Source organism: Lissotriton helveticus, chromosome 4_2 (assembly GCF_964261635.1).
Source record: "Lissotriton helveticus chromosome 4_2, aLisHel1.1, whole genome shotgun sequence".
Classification (NCBI taxonomy): domain Eukaryota; kingdom Metazoa; phylum Chordata; class Amphibia; order Caudata; family Salamandridae; genus Lissotriton; species Lissotriton helveticus.
The window spans coordinates 103,463,538-103,483,435 of NC_136064.1; the positions used below are offsets into that span (position 1 = coordinate 103,463,538).

The 19,898-nt window shown below is 48.1% G+C and overlaps 1 protein-coding gene across 1 annotated transcript in view; it reads right to left on the reverse strand.

Annotated features, from left to right (window-relative positions):
• NLGN3 (neuroligin 3) overlaps window positions 1-19,898 on the reverse strand; it is a 477,014-nt gene that overhangs the window by 265,798 nt on the left and 191,318 nt on the right. The window contains exons 3-4 of the mRNA XM_078640209.1: window positions 14,067-15,130; window positions 11,928-11,987 (exon numbers count right to left, since the gene is read on the reverse strand). Of these exons, the coding sequence (XP_078496335.1) occupies window positions 11,928-11,987; window positions 14,067-14,544 (538 nt within the window). The 5' untranslated portion in view covers window positions 14,545-15,130. The remainder of the gene's footprint in view (window positions 1-11,927; window positions 11,988-14,066; window positions 15,131-19,898) is intronic.

A 19,898-nucleotide genomic window follows, 5' to 3' on the forward strand; every position in this document is an offset into this window, starting at 1 on the left:
ATCCTGCGTCGATTCTGAGATCACGGCTCGGTGTCACGGATTCTAACATCATGGCTAGGGTGTCAAGAACTCTTAGATCATGACTCGGGTGTCAGGGATACTTAGATCATGGCTCGGGTGTCAGGGATACTAAGATCATGGCCCGGGTGTCAAGGATTCTTATATCATGGCTCGGGTGTCAGGGATTCTAAGATCATGGCTCGGGTGTCAGGGATTCTTAGATCATGGCTCGGGTGTCAGGGATTCTTAGATCATGGCTCGGATGTCAGGGATTCTAAGATCATGGCTCGGGTGTCAGGGATTCTTAGATCATGGCACGGGTGTCAGGGATTCTTAGATCATGGCTCGGATGTCAGGGATACTTAGATCATGGCTCGGGTGTCAGGGATTCTTAGATCGTGTCTCGGTGTCAGGGATTCTTAGATCATGGGTCGGGTGTCAGGGATACTTAGATCATGGCTCGGGTGTCAGGGATTCTTAGATTATGGCTCGGGTGTCAGGGATTCTTAGATCATGGTTGGGGTTTCAGAGATTTTTAGACCATGACTCTGGTGTCAGGGATTCTTAGATCATGGCTCGGGTGTCAGGGATTCTAAGATCATGGCTCTGGTGTCAGGGATTCTTAGATCATGGCTCAGGTGTCAGGGATTCTTAGATCATGGCTCGGGTGTCAGGGATACTTAGATCATGGGTCGGGTGTCAGGGATTCTTAGATCATGGGTCGGGTGTCAGGGATACTTAGATCATGGCTAGGGTGTCAGGGATCCTTAGATTATGGCTCGGGTGTCAGGGATTCTTAGATCATGGCTCGGGTGTCAGGGATACTTAGATAATGGCTCGGGTGTCAGGGATTCTTAGATCATGGCTCAGGTGTCCGGGATTCTAAGATCAGGGCTCAGGTGTGAGGGATTCTTAGATCATGGCTCGGGTGTCAGAGATTCTAAGATCAAGGCTCAGGTGTCAGGGATTCTTAGATCATGGCTCGGGTGTCCGGGATTCTAAGATCAGGGCTCAGGTGTGAGGGATTCTTAGATCATGGCTCGGGTGTCAGAGATTCTAAGATCAAGGCTCAGGTGTCAGGGATTCTTAGATCATGGCTCGGGTGTCAGGGATACTTAGATCATGGCTCGGGTGTCACAGATTCTTAGATCATGGCTCGGGTGTCAGGGATACTTAGATCATGGCTCGGTGTCAGGGATTCTAAGATTATGGCTCGGGTGTCAGGGATTCTTAGATCATGGCTCGGTGTCAGAGATTCTTAGATCATGGCTCGGTGTCAGGGATTCTAAGATCATGGCGCGGGTGTCAGGGATACTTAGATCATGGCTCGGTGTCAGGGATTCTTAGATCATGGCTCGGTGTCAGGGATTCTAAGATCATGGCTCGGTGTCAGAGATTCTAAGATCATGGCTCAGGTGTCAGGGATACTGAGATCATGGCTCGGGTGTCAGGTTTTCTTAGATCATGGCTAGGGTGTCAGGGAATCTTGGATCATGGTCGGGGTTTCAGGGATACATAGATCATGGCTCGGATGTCAGGGATACTTAGATCATGGCTCGGGTGTCAGAGATTCTAAGATCATGGCTCGGGTGTCAGGGATTCTAAGATCATGGCTCGAGTGTCAGGGATTCTTAGATCATGGCTCAGGTGTCAGGGATTCTTAGATCATGGCTCGGTGTCAGGGATTCTTAGATCACGGCTCGGTGTCAGGGATTCTAAGATCATGGCTCGGGTGTCAGGGATACTTAGATCATGGCTCGGGTGTCAGGGATTCTGAGATCATGGCTCAGGTGTCAGGGATTCTAAGATCATGGCTCAGGTGTCAGGGATTCTAAGATCAGGGCTCAGGTGTGAGGTATTCTTAGATCATGGCTCGGGTGTCAGAGATTTTAAGATCATGGCTCAGGTGTCAGGGATTCTAAGATCATGGCTCGAGTGTCAGGGATACTTAGATCATGGCTCGGGTGTAAGGGATTCTTAGATCATGGCTCGGGTGTCCGGGATTCTAAGATCATGGCTCGGGTGTCAGGGATACTTAGATCATGGCTCGGGTGTCAGGGATACTTAGATCATGGCTCGGGTGTAAGGGATTCTTAGATCATGGCTCGGGTGTCCGGGATTCTAAGATCATGGCTCGGGTGTCAGGGATACTTAGATCATGGCTCGGGTGTCAGGGATACTTAGATCATGGCTCGGTGTCAGGGATTCTAAGATCATGGCTCGGGTGTCAGGAATTCTTAGATCATGGCTCGGTTTCAGGGATTCTAAGATCATGGCGCGGGTGTCAGGGATACTTAGATCATAGCTCGGTGTCAGGGATTCTAAGATCATGGCTCGGTGTCAGAGATTCTAAGATCATGGCTCGGGTGTCAGGGATACTTAGATCATGGATCGGGTGTCAGGTATTCTTAGATCATGGCTTGGGTGTCAGGGATTCTTAGATCATGGTTGGGGTTTCAGGGATACTTAGATCATGGCTCGGGTGTCAGGGATTCTAAGATCATGGCTCGGGTGTCAGGGATTCTAAGATCATGGCTCAGGTGTCAGGGATTCTTAGATCATGGCGCGGTGTCAGGGATTCTGAGATCATGGCTCGGTGTCAGGGATTCTTAGATCGTGGCTCGGTGTCAGGGATACTTAGATCGTGGCTCGGTGTCAGGGATTCTTAGATCATGGCTCGGGTGTCAGGGATTCTTAGATCATGGCTCAGGTGTCAGGGATTCTAAGATCATGGCTCGGGTGTCATGGATTCTGAGATCATGGCTTGGTGTCAGGGATTCTAAGATCATGGCTCGGGTGTCAGGGATACTTAGATCATGGCTCGGGTGTCAGGGATTTTGAGATCATGGCTCAGGTGTCAGGGATTCTAAGATCATGGCTCAGGTGTCAGGGATTCTAAGACCATGGCTCGGGTGTCAGGGATACTTAGATCATGGCTCGGGCGTCAGGGATTCTTAGATCATGGGTCGGGTGTCAGGGATACTTAAATCATGGCTCGGGTGTCAGGGATTCTTAGATTATGGCACGGGTGTCAGAGATTCTTAGATCATGGCTCGGGTGTCAGGGATACTTAGATCATGGCTCGGGTGTAAGGGATTCTTAGATCATGGCTCGGGTGTCCGGGATTCTAAGATCAGGGCTCAGGTGTGAGGGATTCTTAGATCATGGCTCGAGTGTCAGAGATTCTAAGATCATGGCTCAGGTGTCAGGGATTCTAAGATCATGGCTCGGATGTCAGGGATACTTAGATCATGGCTCGGGTGTCAGGGATACTTAGATCATGGCTCGGGTGTCAGGGATACTTAGATCATGGCTCGGTGTCAGGGATTCTTAGATCATGGCTCGGGTGTCCGGGATTCTAAGATCATGGCTCGGGTGTCCGGGATTCTAAGATCAGGGCTCAGGTGTGAGGGATTCTTAGATCATGGCTCGGGTGTCAGAGATTCTAAGATCAAGGCTCAGGTGTCAGGGATTCTTAGATCATGGCTCGGGTGTCCGGGATTCTAAGATCAGGGCTCAGGTGTGAGGGATTCTTAGATCATGGCTCGGGTGTCAGAGATTCTAAGATCAAGGCTCAGGTGTCAGGGATTCTTAGATCATGGCTCGGGTGTCAGGGATACTTAGATCATGGCTCGGGTGTCACAGATTCTTAGATCATGGCTCGGGTGTCAGGGATACTTAGATCATGGCTCGGTGTCAGGGATTCTAAGATTATGGCTCGGGTGTCAGGGATTCTTAGATCATGGCTCGGTGTCAGAGATTCTTAGATCATGGCTCGGTGTCAGGGATTCTAAGATCATGGCGCGGGTGTCAGGGATACTTAGATCATGGCTCGGTGTCAGGGATTCTTAGATCATGGCTCGGTGTCAGGGATTCTAAGATCATGGCTCGGTGTCAGAGATTCTAAGATCATGGCTCAGGTGTCAGGGATACTGAGATCATGGCTCGGGTGTCAGGTTTTCTTAGATCATGGCTAGGGTGTCAGGGAATCTTGGATCATGGTCGGGGTTTCAGGGATACATAGATCATGGCTCGGATGTCAGGGATACTTAGATCATGGCTCGGGTGTCAGAGATTCTAAGATCATGGCTCGGGTGTCAGGGATTCTAAGATCATGGCTCGAGTGTCAGGGATTCTTAGATCATGGCTCAGGTGTCAGGGATTCTTAGATCATGGCTCGGTGTCAGGGATTCTTAGATCACGGCTCGGTGTCAGGGATTCTAAGATCATGGCTCGGGTGTCAGGGATACTTAGATCATGGCTCGGGTGTCAGGGATTCTGAGATCATGGCTCAGGTGTCAGGGATTCTAAGATCATGGCTCAGGTGTCAGGGATTCTAAGATCAGGGCTCAGGTGTGAGGTATTCTTAGATCATGGCTCGGGTGTCAGAGATTTTAAGATCATGGCTCAGGTGTCAGGGATTCTAAGATCATGGCTCGAGTGTCAGGGATACTTAGATCATGGCTCGGGTGTAAGGGATTCTTAGATCATGGCTCGGGTGTCCGGGATTCTAAGATCATGGCTCGGGTGTCAGGGATACTTAGATCATGGCTCGGGTGTCAGGGATACTTAGATCATGGCTCGGGTGTAAGGGATTCTTAGATCATGGCTCGGGTGTCCGGGATTCTAAGATCATGGCTCGGGTGTCAGGGATACTTAGATCATGGCTCGGGTGTCAGGGATACTTAGATCATGGCTCGGTGTCAGGGATTCTAAGATCATGGCTCGGGTGTCAGGAATTCTTAGATCATGGCTCGGTTTCAGGGATTCTAAGATCATGGCGCGGGTGTCAGGGATACTTAGATCATAGCTCGGTGTCAGGGATTCTAAGATCATGGCTCGGTGTCAGAGATTCTAAGATCATGGCTCGGGTGTCAGGGATACTTAGATCATGGATCGGGTGTCAGGTATTCTTAGATCATGGCTTGGGTGTCAGGGATTCTTAGATCATGGTTGGGGTTTCAGGGATACTTAGATCATGGCTCGGGTGTCAGGGATTCTAAGATCATGGCTCGGGTGTCAGGGATTCTAAGATCATGGCTCAGGTGTCAGGGATTCTTAGATCATGGCGCGGTGTCAGGGATTCTGAGATCATGGCTCGGTGTCAGGGATTCTTAGATCGTGGCTCGGTGTCAGGGATACTTAGATCGTGGCTCGGTGTCAGGGATTCTTAGATCATGGCTCGGGTGTCAGGGATTCTTAGATCATGGCTCAGGTGTCAGGGATTCTAAGATCATGGCTCGGGTGTCATGGATTCTGAGATCATGGCTTGGTGTCAGGGATTCTAAGATCATGGCTCGGGTGTCAGGGATACTTAGATCATGGCTCGGGTGTCAGGGATTTTGAGATCATGGCTCAGGTGTCAGGGATTCTAAGATCATGGCTCAGGTGTCAGGGATTCTAAGACCATGGCTCGGGTGTCAGGGATACTTAGATCATGGCTCGGGCGTCAGGGATTCTTAGATCATGGGTCGGGTGTCAGGGATACTTAAATCATGGCTCGGGTGTCAGGGATTCTTAGATTATGGCACGGGTGTCAGAGATTCTTAGATCATGGCTCGGGTGTCAGGGATACTTAGATCATGGCTCGGGTGTAAGGGATTCTTAGATCATGGCTCGGGTGTCCGGGATTCTAAGATCAGGGCTCAGGTGTGAGGGATTCTTAGATCATGGCTCGAGTGTCAGAGATTCTAAGATCATGGCTCAGGTGTCAGGGATTCTAAGATCATGGCTCGGATGTCAGGGATACTTAGATCATGGCTCGGGTGTCAGGGATACTTAGATCATGGCTCGGGTGTCAGGGATACTTAGATCATGGCTCGGTGTCAGGGATTCTAAGATCATGGCTCGGGTGTCAGGAATTATTAGATCATGGCTCGGTTTCAGGGATTCTAAGATCATGGCGCGGGTGTCAGGGATACTTAGATCATAGCTCGGTGTCAGGGATTCTAAGATCATGGCTCGGTGTCAGAGATTCTAAGATCATGGCTCGGGTGTCAGGGATACTTAGATCATGGCTCGGGTGTAAGGGATTCTTAGATCATGGCTCGGGTGTCCGGGATTCTAAGATCAGGGCTCAGGTGTGAGGGATTCTTAGATCATGGCTCGGGTGTCAGAGATTCTAGGATCATGGCTCAGGTGTCAGGGATTCTAAGATCATGGCTCGGATGTCAGGGATACTTAGATCATGGCTCGGGTGTCAGGGATACTTAGATCATGGCTCGGGTGTCAGGGATACTTAGATCATGGCTCGGGTGTCAGGGATTCTGAGATCATGGCTCAGGTGTCAGGGATTCTAAGATCATGGCTCAGGTGTCAGGGATTCTAAGACCATGGCTCGGGTGTCAGGGATACTTAGATCATGGCTCGGGCGTCAGGGATTCTTAGATCATGGGTCGGGTGTCAGGGATACTTAGATCATGGCTCGGGTGTCAGGGATTCTTAGATTATGGCACGGGTGTCAGAGATTCTTAGATCATGGCTCGGGTGTCAGGGATACTTAGATCATGGCTCGGGTGTAAGGGATTCTTAGATCATGGCTCGGGTGTCCGGGATTCTAAGATCAGGGCTCAGGTGTGAGGGATTCTTAGATCATGGCTCGGGTGTCAGAGATTCTAAGATCATGGCTCAGGTGTCAGGGATTCTAAGATCATGGCTCGGATGTCAGGGATACTTAGATCATGGCTCGGGTGTCAGGGATACTTAGATCATGGCTCGGGTGTCAGGGATACTTAGATCATGGCTCGGTGTCAGGGATTCTAAGATCATGGCTCGGGTGTCAGGAATTCTTAGATCATGGCTCGGTTTCAGGGATTCTAAGATCATGGCGCGGGTGTCAGGGATACTTAGATCATAGCTCGGTGTCAGGGATTCTAAGATCATGGCTCGGTGTCAGAGATTCTAAGATCATGGCTCGGGTGTCACGGATACTTAGATCATGGATCGGGTGTCAGGTATTCTTAGATCATGGCTTGGGTGTCAGGGATTCTTAGATCATGGTTGGGGTTTCAGGGATACTTAGATCATGGCTCGGGTGTCAGAGATTCTAAGATCATGGCTCGGGTGTCAGGGATTCTAAGATCATGGCTCAGGTGTCAGGGATTCTTAGATCATGGCGCGGTGTCAGGGATTCTGAGATCATGGCTCGGTGTCAGGGATTCTTAGATCGTGGCTCGGTGTCAGGGATTCTTAGATCATGGCTCGGGTGTCAGGGATACTTAGATCATGGCTCAGGTGTCAGGGATTCTAAGATCATGGCTCGGGTGTCATGGATTCTGAGATCATGGCTCGGGTGTCAGGGATTCTAAGATCATGGCGCGGTGTCAGGGATTCTGAGATCATGGCTCGGTGTCAGGGATTCTTAGATCGTGGCTCGGTGTCAGGGATTCTTAGATCATGGCTCCGGTGTCAGGGATACTTAGATCATGGCTTGGGTGTCAGGGATTCTTAGATCATGGGTCGGTGTCAGGGATTCTAAGATCATGGCTCGGGTGTCAGGGATTCTAAGATCATGGCTTGGGTGTCAGGGATTCTTAGATCATGCCTTCGTTTTGTCAGGGATACTTAGATCATGGCTCAGTTGTCAGGTATTCTTAGATCATGGCTCAGGTGTCAGGGATTCTTAGATCATGGCTCTGTGTCAGGGATTCTTAGATCGTGGCTCGGGTGTCAGGGATACTTAGATCGTGGCTTGGGTGTCAGGGATTCTAAGATCATGGCTCGGGTGTCAGGGATTCTGAGATCATGGCGCGGGTGTCAGGGATACTTAGATCATGGCTCAGGTGTCAGGTATTCTTAGATCATGGCTCAGGTGTCAGGGATTCTTAGATCATGGCTCTGTGTCAGGGATTCTTAGATCGTGGCTCGGGTGTCAGGGATACTTAGATCGTGGCTCGGGTGTCACGGATTCTTAGATCATGGCTTGGGTGTCAGGGATACTTAGATCATGGCTCGGGTGTCAGGGATTCTTAGATCTTGGATCGGGTGTCAGGGATACTTAGATTATGGCTCGGGTGTCAGGGATACTTAGATCATGGCTCTGGTGTCAGGGATTCTTAGATCATGGGTCGGTGTCAGGGATTCTAAGATCATGGCTCGGGTGTAAGGGATTCTTAGATCATGGCTCGGGTGTCCGGGATTCTAAGATCAGGGCTCAGGTGTGAGGGATTCTTAGATCATGCCTTAGTTGTGTCAGGGATACTTAGATCATGGCTCGGTGTCAGGGATTCTTAGATCATGGCTCGGTGTCAGGGATTCTAAGATCATGGCTCGGGTGTCAGATATTCTTATATCATGGCTCGCGTGTCACGGATTCTTAAATCATGGCCCGGGTGTCAGGGATTATGAGATCATGGCACGGGTGTCAGAGATACTTAGATCATGGCTCGGGTGTCACGGATTCTTAGATCATGGCTCGGGTGTCAGGGATACTTAGATCATGGCTCGGGTGTCAGGGATTCTTAGATCTTGGATCGGGTGTCAGGGATACTTAGATTATGGCTCGGGTGTCAGGGATACTTAGATCATGGCTCAGGTGTCAGGGATTCTAAGATGATGGCTCGGGTGTCAGGGATACTTACATCATGGCTCGGGTGTCAGGGATACTTAGATCATGGCTCAGGTGTCAGGGATTCTAAGATGATGGCTCGGGTGTCAGGGATACTTACATCATGGCTCGGGTGTCACGGATTCTTAGATCAAGGCTCGGGTGTCAGGGATTCTTAGATGATGGCTCGGGTGTCAGGGATACTTACATCATGGCTCGGGTGTCATGGATTCTTAGATCATGGCTTGGGTGTCAGTGATTCTTAGATCATGGCTCGGGTGTCAGGGATTCTTAGATCTTGACTTGGGTGTCAGGGATACTTAGATTATGACTGGGGTGTCAGGGATACTTAGATTATGGCTCGGGTCACGGATTCTTAGATCATGGCTAGGGTGTCAGGGTTTGTTACTAAATAACTCTCTGATTTCCTTGAGTGGGCAGTAATGATGGGGAGAAAGAGGTGATGCACAGCTTGATGTCAGCAGAGGTCTGATTGACGGAAGGTAGAATTTGTTTCCTAGGATTTCTGGTTTATAAATTGATGGTTTTGTGTGGATCTTTGTGTACTGAGGTCCCTTTAAAATGTGGACATAGAAGAAGGAGTAGAGGTTTCTTAAGGAAGCAGACGCGATGCGTGCTGTTGTTGATCTCTGTGCACTTAGTTGTGTTTTAGGGACTCCTGTTTTTCCATTTGACTAAGCGTGTATCGTTGCCGCAATCTCTGGTTCTGGTTGACTAGGTGCTAACTAAGTCAACCACCTTATAATAGTGGCTCGTGGCATTATCAACCGTGGCAAAAGTTCCAATCCCAGATCATTTGTGTACTCAAAGTATGAAGTGGCAGCTTCTTGAAAGATCGGGTGGGGACCTGGTGTCTGGGTGATTGCTTCTGCTGTGATGAAGCAGGCGTGAAGGTGTTGAACAGAACAGCACCTGATGTGCCCAGCTAACTTTAAAGGATTCAGAGGTCGGTGGGCATCCTTTACACCTGAAGAACATGTCTAGTGTGTCTTCCTTGAGGGTGGGGGAGAAGCAGTTTGGGCAGAAATATGAGGCACCACAGGTTAGTGTATGTGCTGGGTCTGTCCTGTGTGTGGGAAGGTCTCCAGGGTGTGTGATGAGTTAATGTAGCAGTGTGATAGTGCTTGAGTAGCTAGCAAAACTTCCAACAAACGACGTGTGTTTCCAGTGTGCTGGCAGAGTGAAAGGACAGGGTCTTAGCTGTAGGGAGTTAAAGCAATGATGTGGGCAGCTCAAAAGAAGAAATGCTAAATGCACATGATTTGGAGCCTTCAGGAAGTCCTTGAAGAATAGCACAAGCCTTCAGCTCTTCTGCTGTTTTCAAAGTCTAGGTCCACGGGAGAATTAAGGCAAAGCTACGCGAGACGGATCAGTTTGGAGAGTAAATGTTGTTAATGCTGTCTTCAATTCTTAGTTCCTACAGCCCCATCTGTTGACACATTTCTGGACATCACCACACCTAACACTTTTAAGCATTTGACCTCTGAAATGTGTGTCCTGGTCTTGTCATCGATGACAAAGGGGGTCACAGAGTTATGCTGGTAACGTACACTCTGGCTAGCTAAAAAGGCCATAACATGGTCCTAACCAGCAGCACAACATCATAAGAGAGTTGTCAGCAGGACAAAGTGACTGCGCTTACCAGGCCTGGGCGTGAAACTCAGTGAAGTTACAAAAAAACTTGGCGAAGTTCCACGAATGGCGGAGTGCAGTGCGAACTGCAGTTTGTGCTGGCATTCCTGCCGCTCAGGTAGAAATTCTACCCGAGCGGCAGTTCACGTGCGCAAACTTACTGTTCGCGATCGAGAGCAGGAAAAATCTCTGCTCCACATCGCGGAGCGGAGTTTTCTGCACTCCGTGAGCTCTGTGGAGTGCAGAACACTCCCCAAACTCCACGAACGGAGCGAAGTTCTTTGCCCAGGCCTGGAGCTTACTCCAGGGAACTGGTCTTTATTGATCATGGGTAACTTGGAAAACCGCAGATATCTAGCTTCATTAGCACAGAGGGAGTGCACAATGTGGCGACTGTACCTGACACGCAGCTCAGGTTATTCATTCACACCCAATACAGAGGCACTCACAACAACGCTTGATAAGACCATTGCACCTTCACGACTTGCCATCCATACTGGCTGAGCTCTTGTAAATGGAGACATTGGCCAGGCGTCATTCCCATCGCCTGTGTTCAACACATGTAGACTCAATGTGTACAAGTCTGTAGAGACCCAGTGAAAAGACTACCTAAAACAGTCTGCGTAAATCAAGAACTCATTGGCATCTAAAGAAACAAGGAATGGGGAAGTAGCGATGCATTAATGTGTAGGATCATGAGGGAGATTGAGTAGAAGCCGCTGTAAGGGAACAAAATGGAGGAGTTGTTGTCCTCAGCTGTATAGAGAAGAAATGGCCAACATGCTTCTTCAAGGCCAATGAACACAAAAGCAGCGATGAGTATTTTGACTTCAATGCAAGAGGCCGATATTTCAGTACCTTGTGGGAGTCATGGTCGTGGCTCTAACGGATAATACCGCTTATGTGGGACATCCTTTGCGAGACCTCACCTCTATATTCTTTGGCAACAATACTAATATTCTTGAATCACCCTGATATCCTTGGAAGAGACAATCCTTACTGTCCGAACCATACATTCTTTGAGTTGCTGATGAGACCTAAACCAGTGGTCACTTCCACCTCAAAGCTCACAATGTTTCTTGCATTCTTGGTCATACCTTGCCCCTGCTGAGGGTACGTTGTGTACCTAACTTACAGTCACCAGCATCAGTGACTCGGGTTCGCAAGAACGTTGAAGTACCAAATACTGGATACGGACCAACCATGTAGTGATCCGTCGACTGAACAGAGGCTGAAGAACGACACCATGCTCATTCACTCAATGAGTTAACACCTTGTGTAAATCAGTGGATATTGAGACCCCACCATGGCTTTGCAAGTACAAGTAAATGATGAACAGGTCCATTATAACCAACATGGCGGCTCGTTGGGAATATCAACAGATATAAATCCACCACAAAGCAGAGCTGTCATAAAATGAAAAGTTTCCCCGCTCCAACCCCACAGCCCATCCCAGCCTCAAGACTGAAGGGCAGACAGGTTCTGTATGGCTCGAAACCCAAATGTTAGCACACGAGAGCTCACCGTAACTCCTAACCCACAAGACCCAATGAGTGAAGACATCCTCAGGTGCCGCCATGTCCAGTGGACGGACAGCACTGCGGGATGTGCTCTCATCCTTGCATCTCACGTGCTGCAAGATGCAATGTCGCAGAGATGGGTGTGCACCATCCCCCACCCTCCCCTCTCTCTCTTTCTGTCTCTCTGGTTCTCTCTCTGATGTACATACCTCCTTTCCTACACATTTTCTTGTTGGGCTTTCGGGCGCACTCCTTGGATATCCGTTTTACTGTAAAATGAATAAAAGACTACAGAATAACAGGAGGAACCACTGGCAGGAGGAGGGGGGGCATGCAATTCAACACAACGCTGCCCACCCAGCCCCGTGCCCACCCGCAAGCCCTCTGGTGCACCGGGAGCAGGGGGGAGGCGGGAAGAAGAATGCGAACATGGGATGCAGTGGCATCTCCCATGCTCCTAGAGGCTGCAAAATGTCGGAGGGGGTCCAATCAGGGGCTGCCCCCTCCCTGCTCCCTTCCCTCTTTCTCCTGGCGGCTTCCTGCCGCACCCCAGATGCCTCAAGGGCTCCCACCAAACTCTACCTTGTGATGGGGGTCACGAGGTCCCAGGACACTCTCCTTCCTGCAGTGAAACCTACCGTCCAGCTGTGCATGACCTATGAAGGAAAGTGTTAACCTCAGAAGAGGAGCCTCCTCGACCTCGTCACTGGCACCCCAAGGTGATGCGGGGGAACCCCTGGAGGTCATCATTCTCTGGTCCCTTTTCATAAGCGACAAACCATGACTCGAGCTGACTCCATTGGGCCTATATCACAAAACTCACAATTTTCTTTCAAGTCATGTGTCTACACAATGAGAAATCAGACAATCAGAGGGCTGTGCTCACCTGCATGTGATCTAGAAATCTCTGTCTGCAGTCAGTAAAGAGTCAATAAAATGGAACTGAGGGTGTTACCACTTTTATCAATTAGTATCTCAAACTCTCACCATAGCAGAAAAATCCACACCTAGCACAGAGCTCATTTGTTTGTGCTGTGCTTCGACACCTAACACAGAGCTCATTTGTTTGTGCTGTGCTTCCACGCCTAACACAGAGCTCATTTGTTTGTGCTGTGCTTCCACGCCTAACACAGAGCTCATTTGTTTGTGCTGTGCTTCAACCTGGAACACCAAGGCCACAAAGGGGCAATCTTCAGACTCTTCTGTGGGTGGGAGTTTGCATCCCTAGGGCATCACTTGACATGTCCACCTTGTCTCCAGTTTTTATGGGCCTTTGGTAGCAAAGTGGTCTTGGCCAGCCCTGAAGTGGACCATGGCGCCTCCAAAGATGCTCCGGGCCAAATCTCAGATAGTCTACTTTGTCAGGGTACGTAGTGGCACACTTACACGTGCTCAGTGTTTGCACCAAGTATGTGGGGGATCCATAGATTGTTCTTCTATTGTGAAAGAGTGCAAGAGAGCATCTCACTATAGGACTAATATATGCAGCTGTGAAGGAACAATCTAACACACTGGTCAAAGGGTTCCATGTACTGCAGTGTGCACAACTGAAGTTGCATAGTCAACCCATTGAGTGCACTCATTGGTCATATTTTTGTTTTAGGAGATTATATTGGACCAGCTGGGTCACGCCATCCCTATGCACTCCCAAATCATGCCAGTGAGGCACCTTCATGGAGAGGAAAGGGGTCAGAATAACTCTCAAATATGGACCAAGTAACACTGGCAGTCATCTTGGTTTGGGACAGTGTTTTAGTAAGTGACCCATCTTGCCCAACCACTGGAGTCGTCATGCCCTAATCCTGGGACACAAAATTTAAAACCAAACCTTGTCAGTCATCTCCAGACACCGCTGGCATCCCTAAATTGTACAACAAGCCCCTTCCACTGCCTTCCTCCATGTCTACTGTTGGGTTCCCTGTGGTGTAGCAGGAGAGTTTAAAAACCAGACCCAGTGAGATAAAAGAGGGGGCCGACTGGATGCTAATGAGGAGGTTTTAGGGGTGGGGAGGGTGGAGAGGAACCGAGGGATTGTGGGAAGGGAGGGGGCAGAGAGAACAGGTGTGTGAGAGAGACAGAGAGAGATAGAAAGAGAATGGCAGAGTCCAAAAGATGAAGAACCGCTGTAACAGAAACAAAAAAAAAGACCAAAGCGGTATAAGGCATGCGGCCAACACAAGACACCATGCATGAGACACGACACCCAGATGAGGGGGACTGCAGGACGTGAGAAGGGCGTGGGAGTCAAACAGAACCAGAGACGCCCATGGCTCATCCCCCAGACGCCTGCGGGGGCAAAGGATTGCACTGCTTGGCATCTCGCAGCTGACACCCCATTGGGGACTCACCATCCTCTGTTGGCACGTAGATGTTCAGGTACAGACAGTCCTCATTTTGGTCCTGGATGTAGGTGGCAATAATGTCCAAGTTGGAGGTGAACCAGATGGGCATCATAATCTCTGGAACTGCGTTGTGAATGTTCTGCGGGCATACAGGCGAGAAGTGAGTGGCATTCCTTATGCCAGACCAAGAGGATGGGGGCTCAGGAGGCAGAAACCTCTTCTCCCCAGTGGGCGGGGCTGCATAGGGCACCCCCAAATACTGGTCCACAGGTCCCAGCATCTCACTGGGCAGTGGCACCCGCGTACCACGCAGCTTCCCATAGTGCGTGTTGACCGTCTGCGAGTAGGCCTGGCTCTCCGTGTGTGCCATCCTGGAAGCAAGGCTGAGAATCCAGAGGGCAAGGTGAAGGTACCACTGGGAGACCCAGGTGGCAGGCTGGCATAAGAAGGGCGAGCCGGTGCTTGCCTGCACTGAGAATCGCATTGTCCACGTTGGCAAGTCTCTTGACCTCAGTCCCAAAGTAGCCTCTTGAGGGAAGGAGAAGGGACTGGGGGACCAGTAGGGAAGGTGGGTCTTGTGATGAGGCTAGGAGAGGGTGGAGGGGAGTGGGGGATCTGGGGTCAGGGACATGGGCCACCAGCCACCATCTTCATGCTGCTACGCCCTACATGTCCATCTGACAGGAGCAGTAGAACCAGGCTGGAGATGGGGGGGACAATGAGGCACTTGTATGTCAGAAGGACACCCTTCAACAGGCCAAAGGGTCTGATAGGTGGGGTGAGAGAAGAGGGTGGCTGCACTTATGAGCATGGGAGGTCGGAGCAAGGAGGGGGGTGGGAGAGGCGGGCGTAGAGACTGGTGTTGTTAAGACCATGGAGTGGTGGGGGAGCACTGGGTGTGTAGGTGGGAGTAGGGCCGGCTGTGGAGGATGGACACTGTCTTCGTAGTGAGAACATCCAATCACCAGGAGATCACCAAAGCCACCCAGAATGTGCAGGATCCACGCAGGCGCGCGGCAGCAACCGCTGGGGCGTCTCCTCAACGCAGCAAGGTGGAGGGGCGGATAATTCTGAAAATGAGAAAAAGAGAAAATTAACACTTTGAGCTGGACGGATTCTGCAACCTACAAATTTCCATGCTACAAGAACATGCATCAGAAGCCGTCACATAGTTATTATATGGCTTTTATATGGATAAGTGTCCATATGATTATCGTACTCCGCGTCGCGAGCCGCTTCCTGACAGCAGCTCCCACCCCACCCTCTTCCTGTTCGTAGTATTTATAATGTAACCTGAGTAAATGCTCAGGCCACTTGTTGGCATGGTTACCCAATAGCCATTACCAAGGTCAAAGGTAGAGAGACAAGTGCTTCTGTGTGCAGGTGAATGTACAAGGCGCCGGCACGTTCCACTGGCTGATGACGCTCCTTTACAAGGACATATATAGATAAACTGAAGGCTGAATCCTTCCTACGCCAGAAGACGCGCAATTAATCACTCTTCGAATAATTTCAATGATTAGCATTATGTAAAATTTACATTACTTTGGTAGATCATTTGAAAATAATATATGGCTTTGATCCCTGCTGTCTAATCTGCCCTAAAAGAGTCAGCAACAGCGAGTCCGCCGGCTGGTAGCGGCGGGAAACGCTGGTATGCATGGGTGAACAGGATACCTGTGGAATGGACCACCCAGGACCTGAGTGGGAGCTGGGAGATCATGCAAATGTTCCGATTATAGACGGCGGCACGCTACCACTTTCTTCACAAATTAGGGAATTGTGCGTTGGACCCAACTCTAAATAGAGCACTTGGGGGTATATTACCAAGGGTGGCGATAGGCAATTATCGCCAGTTTAGCGCCCGTTTTCAGCCGCTAAGCGGCGATAATTCTATCGCTCTATTAGCAAGCTGTTGCTAACTGATGTTAGCGACAGCTTGTAGGCGATAGCGAGCGTTTTTGGGCCCGCTTTGCATGTCAGCGATATTTATCGCTAATGACATGCAAAGTGGGCGTACCCAACCTGTTAATGACTGAAAGCAGTCGCTAACGTCGCTATCGCCTATTAGCAAGGCAGGCGTAGCGATGGAAATATTCCCGCTATCGTCAAAAACCAACGCCTGCTCAGACCAGCTATTAGCCATGTTATCCAATGGGAGGGGGATAACAGGGCTAAGAGCATTTTGTCGCTAATGCGTGAATATCGCTGTATTCTCTGCGATATTCACGCAATTCGCCGCTATCGCTGGGTATTTTAGCACAATGGAGAAAAACGTTGCTAATAGCATGTTTTCTCCGCTAACATATCCAGCGATAGGCAGCAATAAAAAAGTCGTCGCTAAGCCTATTTAGCGATAATTATCGCTACTTGTTGGTAATATGCCCCTTGGGTGCGTAACAAATTGGGATTTGAAATGACAGTGGAAACGGAGTTGGAATTAGGATTAGAATTGAGATGAGAATTAGAGTTCAAATTGGGATTAGAATCAGAGTCGGAATTGGGATTAGAATCAGGGTTGGAACTGGGATAGGAATCAAGATGGGGTGAAATCTATTGTGAAATCAAGATTAGAGTTGGAAGAAAGGCTGAGATTAGAATCAAGATTGGAACAGGGTTGGATATTTTGGGATTAGAACCAGGGTGAGCAGTGGGGTAGGACTACGGGTGGGGGTTGGGATCAGAGTGGAATCTGGATCAAGGTTGGATCTGAGATTGAGATTAGAATAATGACGGGGATTGTGTTTGGAATTGGGTATATCAGGAACCAGGATTGAGTTTGGAATTTGGGATGGTATTGAGATTGGATCAGAATTGGGATACGTATCTGGACAGGGTTCAAGGGTCATAGTAGAATCAGGCTCAAATTTGGAACTGAGATTAGGAATGGAATCAGGATTGAGGTCAAGGTTGGGATTGGATTGGGAATCGGCTTTGGGGTTTGAATTGGGATTAGAATCAGGTTTGAAGCTGAGGTTAAAATCAGGGTTGGAACTGCGACGTGGTGGAATTTAGTTTGAAATCAAGATTAGGGTCGCAAGTAAGATTGAGATTAGAATCAAGATTGGAATCGGGGTTGGATATCTGATAGAACTTGAGCCGGGAGAGTTGTTGGAATTGTCACTGGATTGGAATTGGGATAGGAATCAGAACGGGGTCGGAAGTCACTGTGAAATCATCAGGCTGAAGGTTGGAGGTGAGATTGGTGTTGGAATCCGGGACCTGGGATTGGATTTGGAATCAGGTTTGAGGTTAGAATTGTCATTAGAATCAGGGTTGGAATTGGGATGAGAATCAGGATTGAGGTGGGATTCAGTGTCAAATAAGGATCAAGGTTGGACACTGACCCACGTCTCACTGTAGGGTGGCGGCCGGTGTGCCTGACCTTGGATAGAAGCCTCAAGGACACGCACACCTGTCCACGCTGGCTCCGCCTTCTCTACCTCCCAATGTCCCGTTCCCAGCCCTCCTACGACGAAGACACTATTGACACTCAGCGCGCAAGTTCTTCTTTCCACTCCACAATACACTTCTTACCCAAGCTACCTGTGTGCCAACTTACATTTAGAAATATCTTACTTTCACCTTCTCATGCAGCCCAAACTCTATTTAATGGTGTTTATGGCAACACAATATGGAGTAAGGTCACTGAGTAAAATAATGCGCAGGGTGTAATTTAATTTACCCACCAGTGTGGTTGGTCATACTCTTTCAACTTTTGCGAACCCCCAAATTAATTGTTTGTAGAATTCAGGGATCCCCCACTGAATCATTATTGGAACAACACCTCAATATTGGTAGGACGGTGTTCCCAGATTCCAATAATGAATCTGGGAACACCAGCCTACCAATATTGAGGATTTGACCCGCACAACAATACATAATAATACAGAAACAAGCATTGATCAAACAATACACAAAAAATGAAATACTTTAATGCAATTCGGGAACAAAAGTAAAAAAATAAATGATCAAAACTTTAATTTTAATGGGAAGATTGGAGCTTTTCTCAACTCAATTGAAGCCAACCATTGTTTATACAATATTCTGTTTGAGGCTTTGTAAGGTTTGGCTGGACAATCTCTAAAGAAATTAGGGATATGTCCAATGATTATGCCTCTACATAGAATTACTTTACCACTCGGATCAGTTCCGGGGATCCACCAGATAGAAGAAATGAGCACATCGAACACGAGGGGTTCTGTGTAAAGTGCGACCACTCAGATCAGAGTTCTCTTGACGGTGCCAAACTACAGGGGGGCCGCAGAGAAAATCAAATTGACTCTGGACCTATCTGATGGCGTACGTGGGCAAAAAAAAAAATATATATATATATATATATATATATTACCTACTTGCGATAGCCAGTAGGTATATATAGTTAGGATTGTTTTCCATAGGGAAATCGCAACATTCTATTGGGAATAACTTTGGCGCCGGTTGAGGAATCTTCCTGAAATTTTCCTTAACTTTACCTCGCGGCGCTCCGCTCCTTCCCTGAAAGTTGGGGAGGATTCATCAAGCGGGGGCCGAGATAAAAGGGGGGTCCCAAAACGTGTTTTCCCCATGTTAATTTCCATAGGGCGGTTGGACTCACTTTTAGCCCGAACGGCTGAATGGTTTTCCACCAAACTTGGCAAAATTGTAGGGACTGGTAGCCCGATGTGCCTTTGCTATGTCTCAAGATATGTGCTCCAGTGGTTTTTACGAAAATTAACTTTGAAAAAATATATATTGGGCTACATTGGGCTATATATATATGTTAGAGCCCAAATGTAGCCCAATGTAGCCCAAAGAGGGCCACCAGAGACAAAAAAAAACAAATGTAGCCCCAATATCAGCCAGATGTAGCCCAACTATAGCCCAATGACAGAATGTCCCAGAGTGTTCTAAAGAACAACTAGAGCGCTAACAGTCTTACTTATGACAAAAGTATGGCACACCTGAAGTCATCTTGATTGGAATAAAGTGTTAACACTTAAAACATTTAATTTGCAAAGGAACAAAATGAGGGGGTTCATTTTGCCATAGAAATTATGATTAGTGCTGAAGAAAGAAAAATTAGGGCACATTTTGAGTGACTTCTCAAATCCTCTTATATTTCATTACAAAAATTCTGATATGCAGTCTCCCAAGATGGCCACCAGAGACAAAAAGCCCAAATGTAGCCCAAATGTAGCCCAAATGTCAGCCAGATGTAGCCCAACTATAGCCCAATGACAAAATGTCCCAGAGTGTTCTAAAGAACAACTAGAACGCTAACAGTCTTACTTATGACAAAAGTATGGCACACCTGAAGTCATCTTGATTGGAATAAAGTGGTAACACTTAATACATTTAATTTGAAAAGGAACAAAATGAGGGGTTTCATTTTGCCATAGAAATTTTATATATATATATATATATTCACTGAAAAAACCATAGGTTACACACCAGTTATAGTTAGGAATTAGCATTTAAAAAACCTTTGAAATTCACTGAAAAAACCATAGGTTTCACACCAGTTATAGTTAGCTGGAAATTTTACTCGCATAAAACCATTGAAATTCCCACGTTATAGTTAGTTGGACTCACTATAACTTGCACATCTGCAATGCACTGCTGATGACGTCACATATTACATCACTCATGCATATATTTAAATATTTAAACATTACTCGCTAATATATGTATTCACTAAGATACACTTAATAAGCCAGTTAACCAATCAATTTTTTTTTTTAAACAACGCTGAAAAAACCATAGGTTTCAGGCCTTATATAGTTAGGAATTAGCATTTAAAAAACCTTTGAAATTCACTGAAAAACCATAGGTTTCAGGCCTTATATAGTTAGGAAT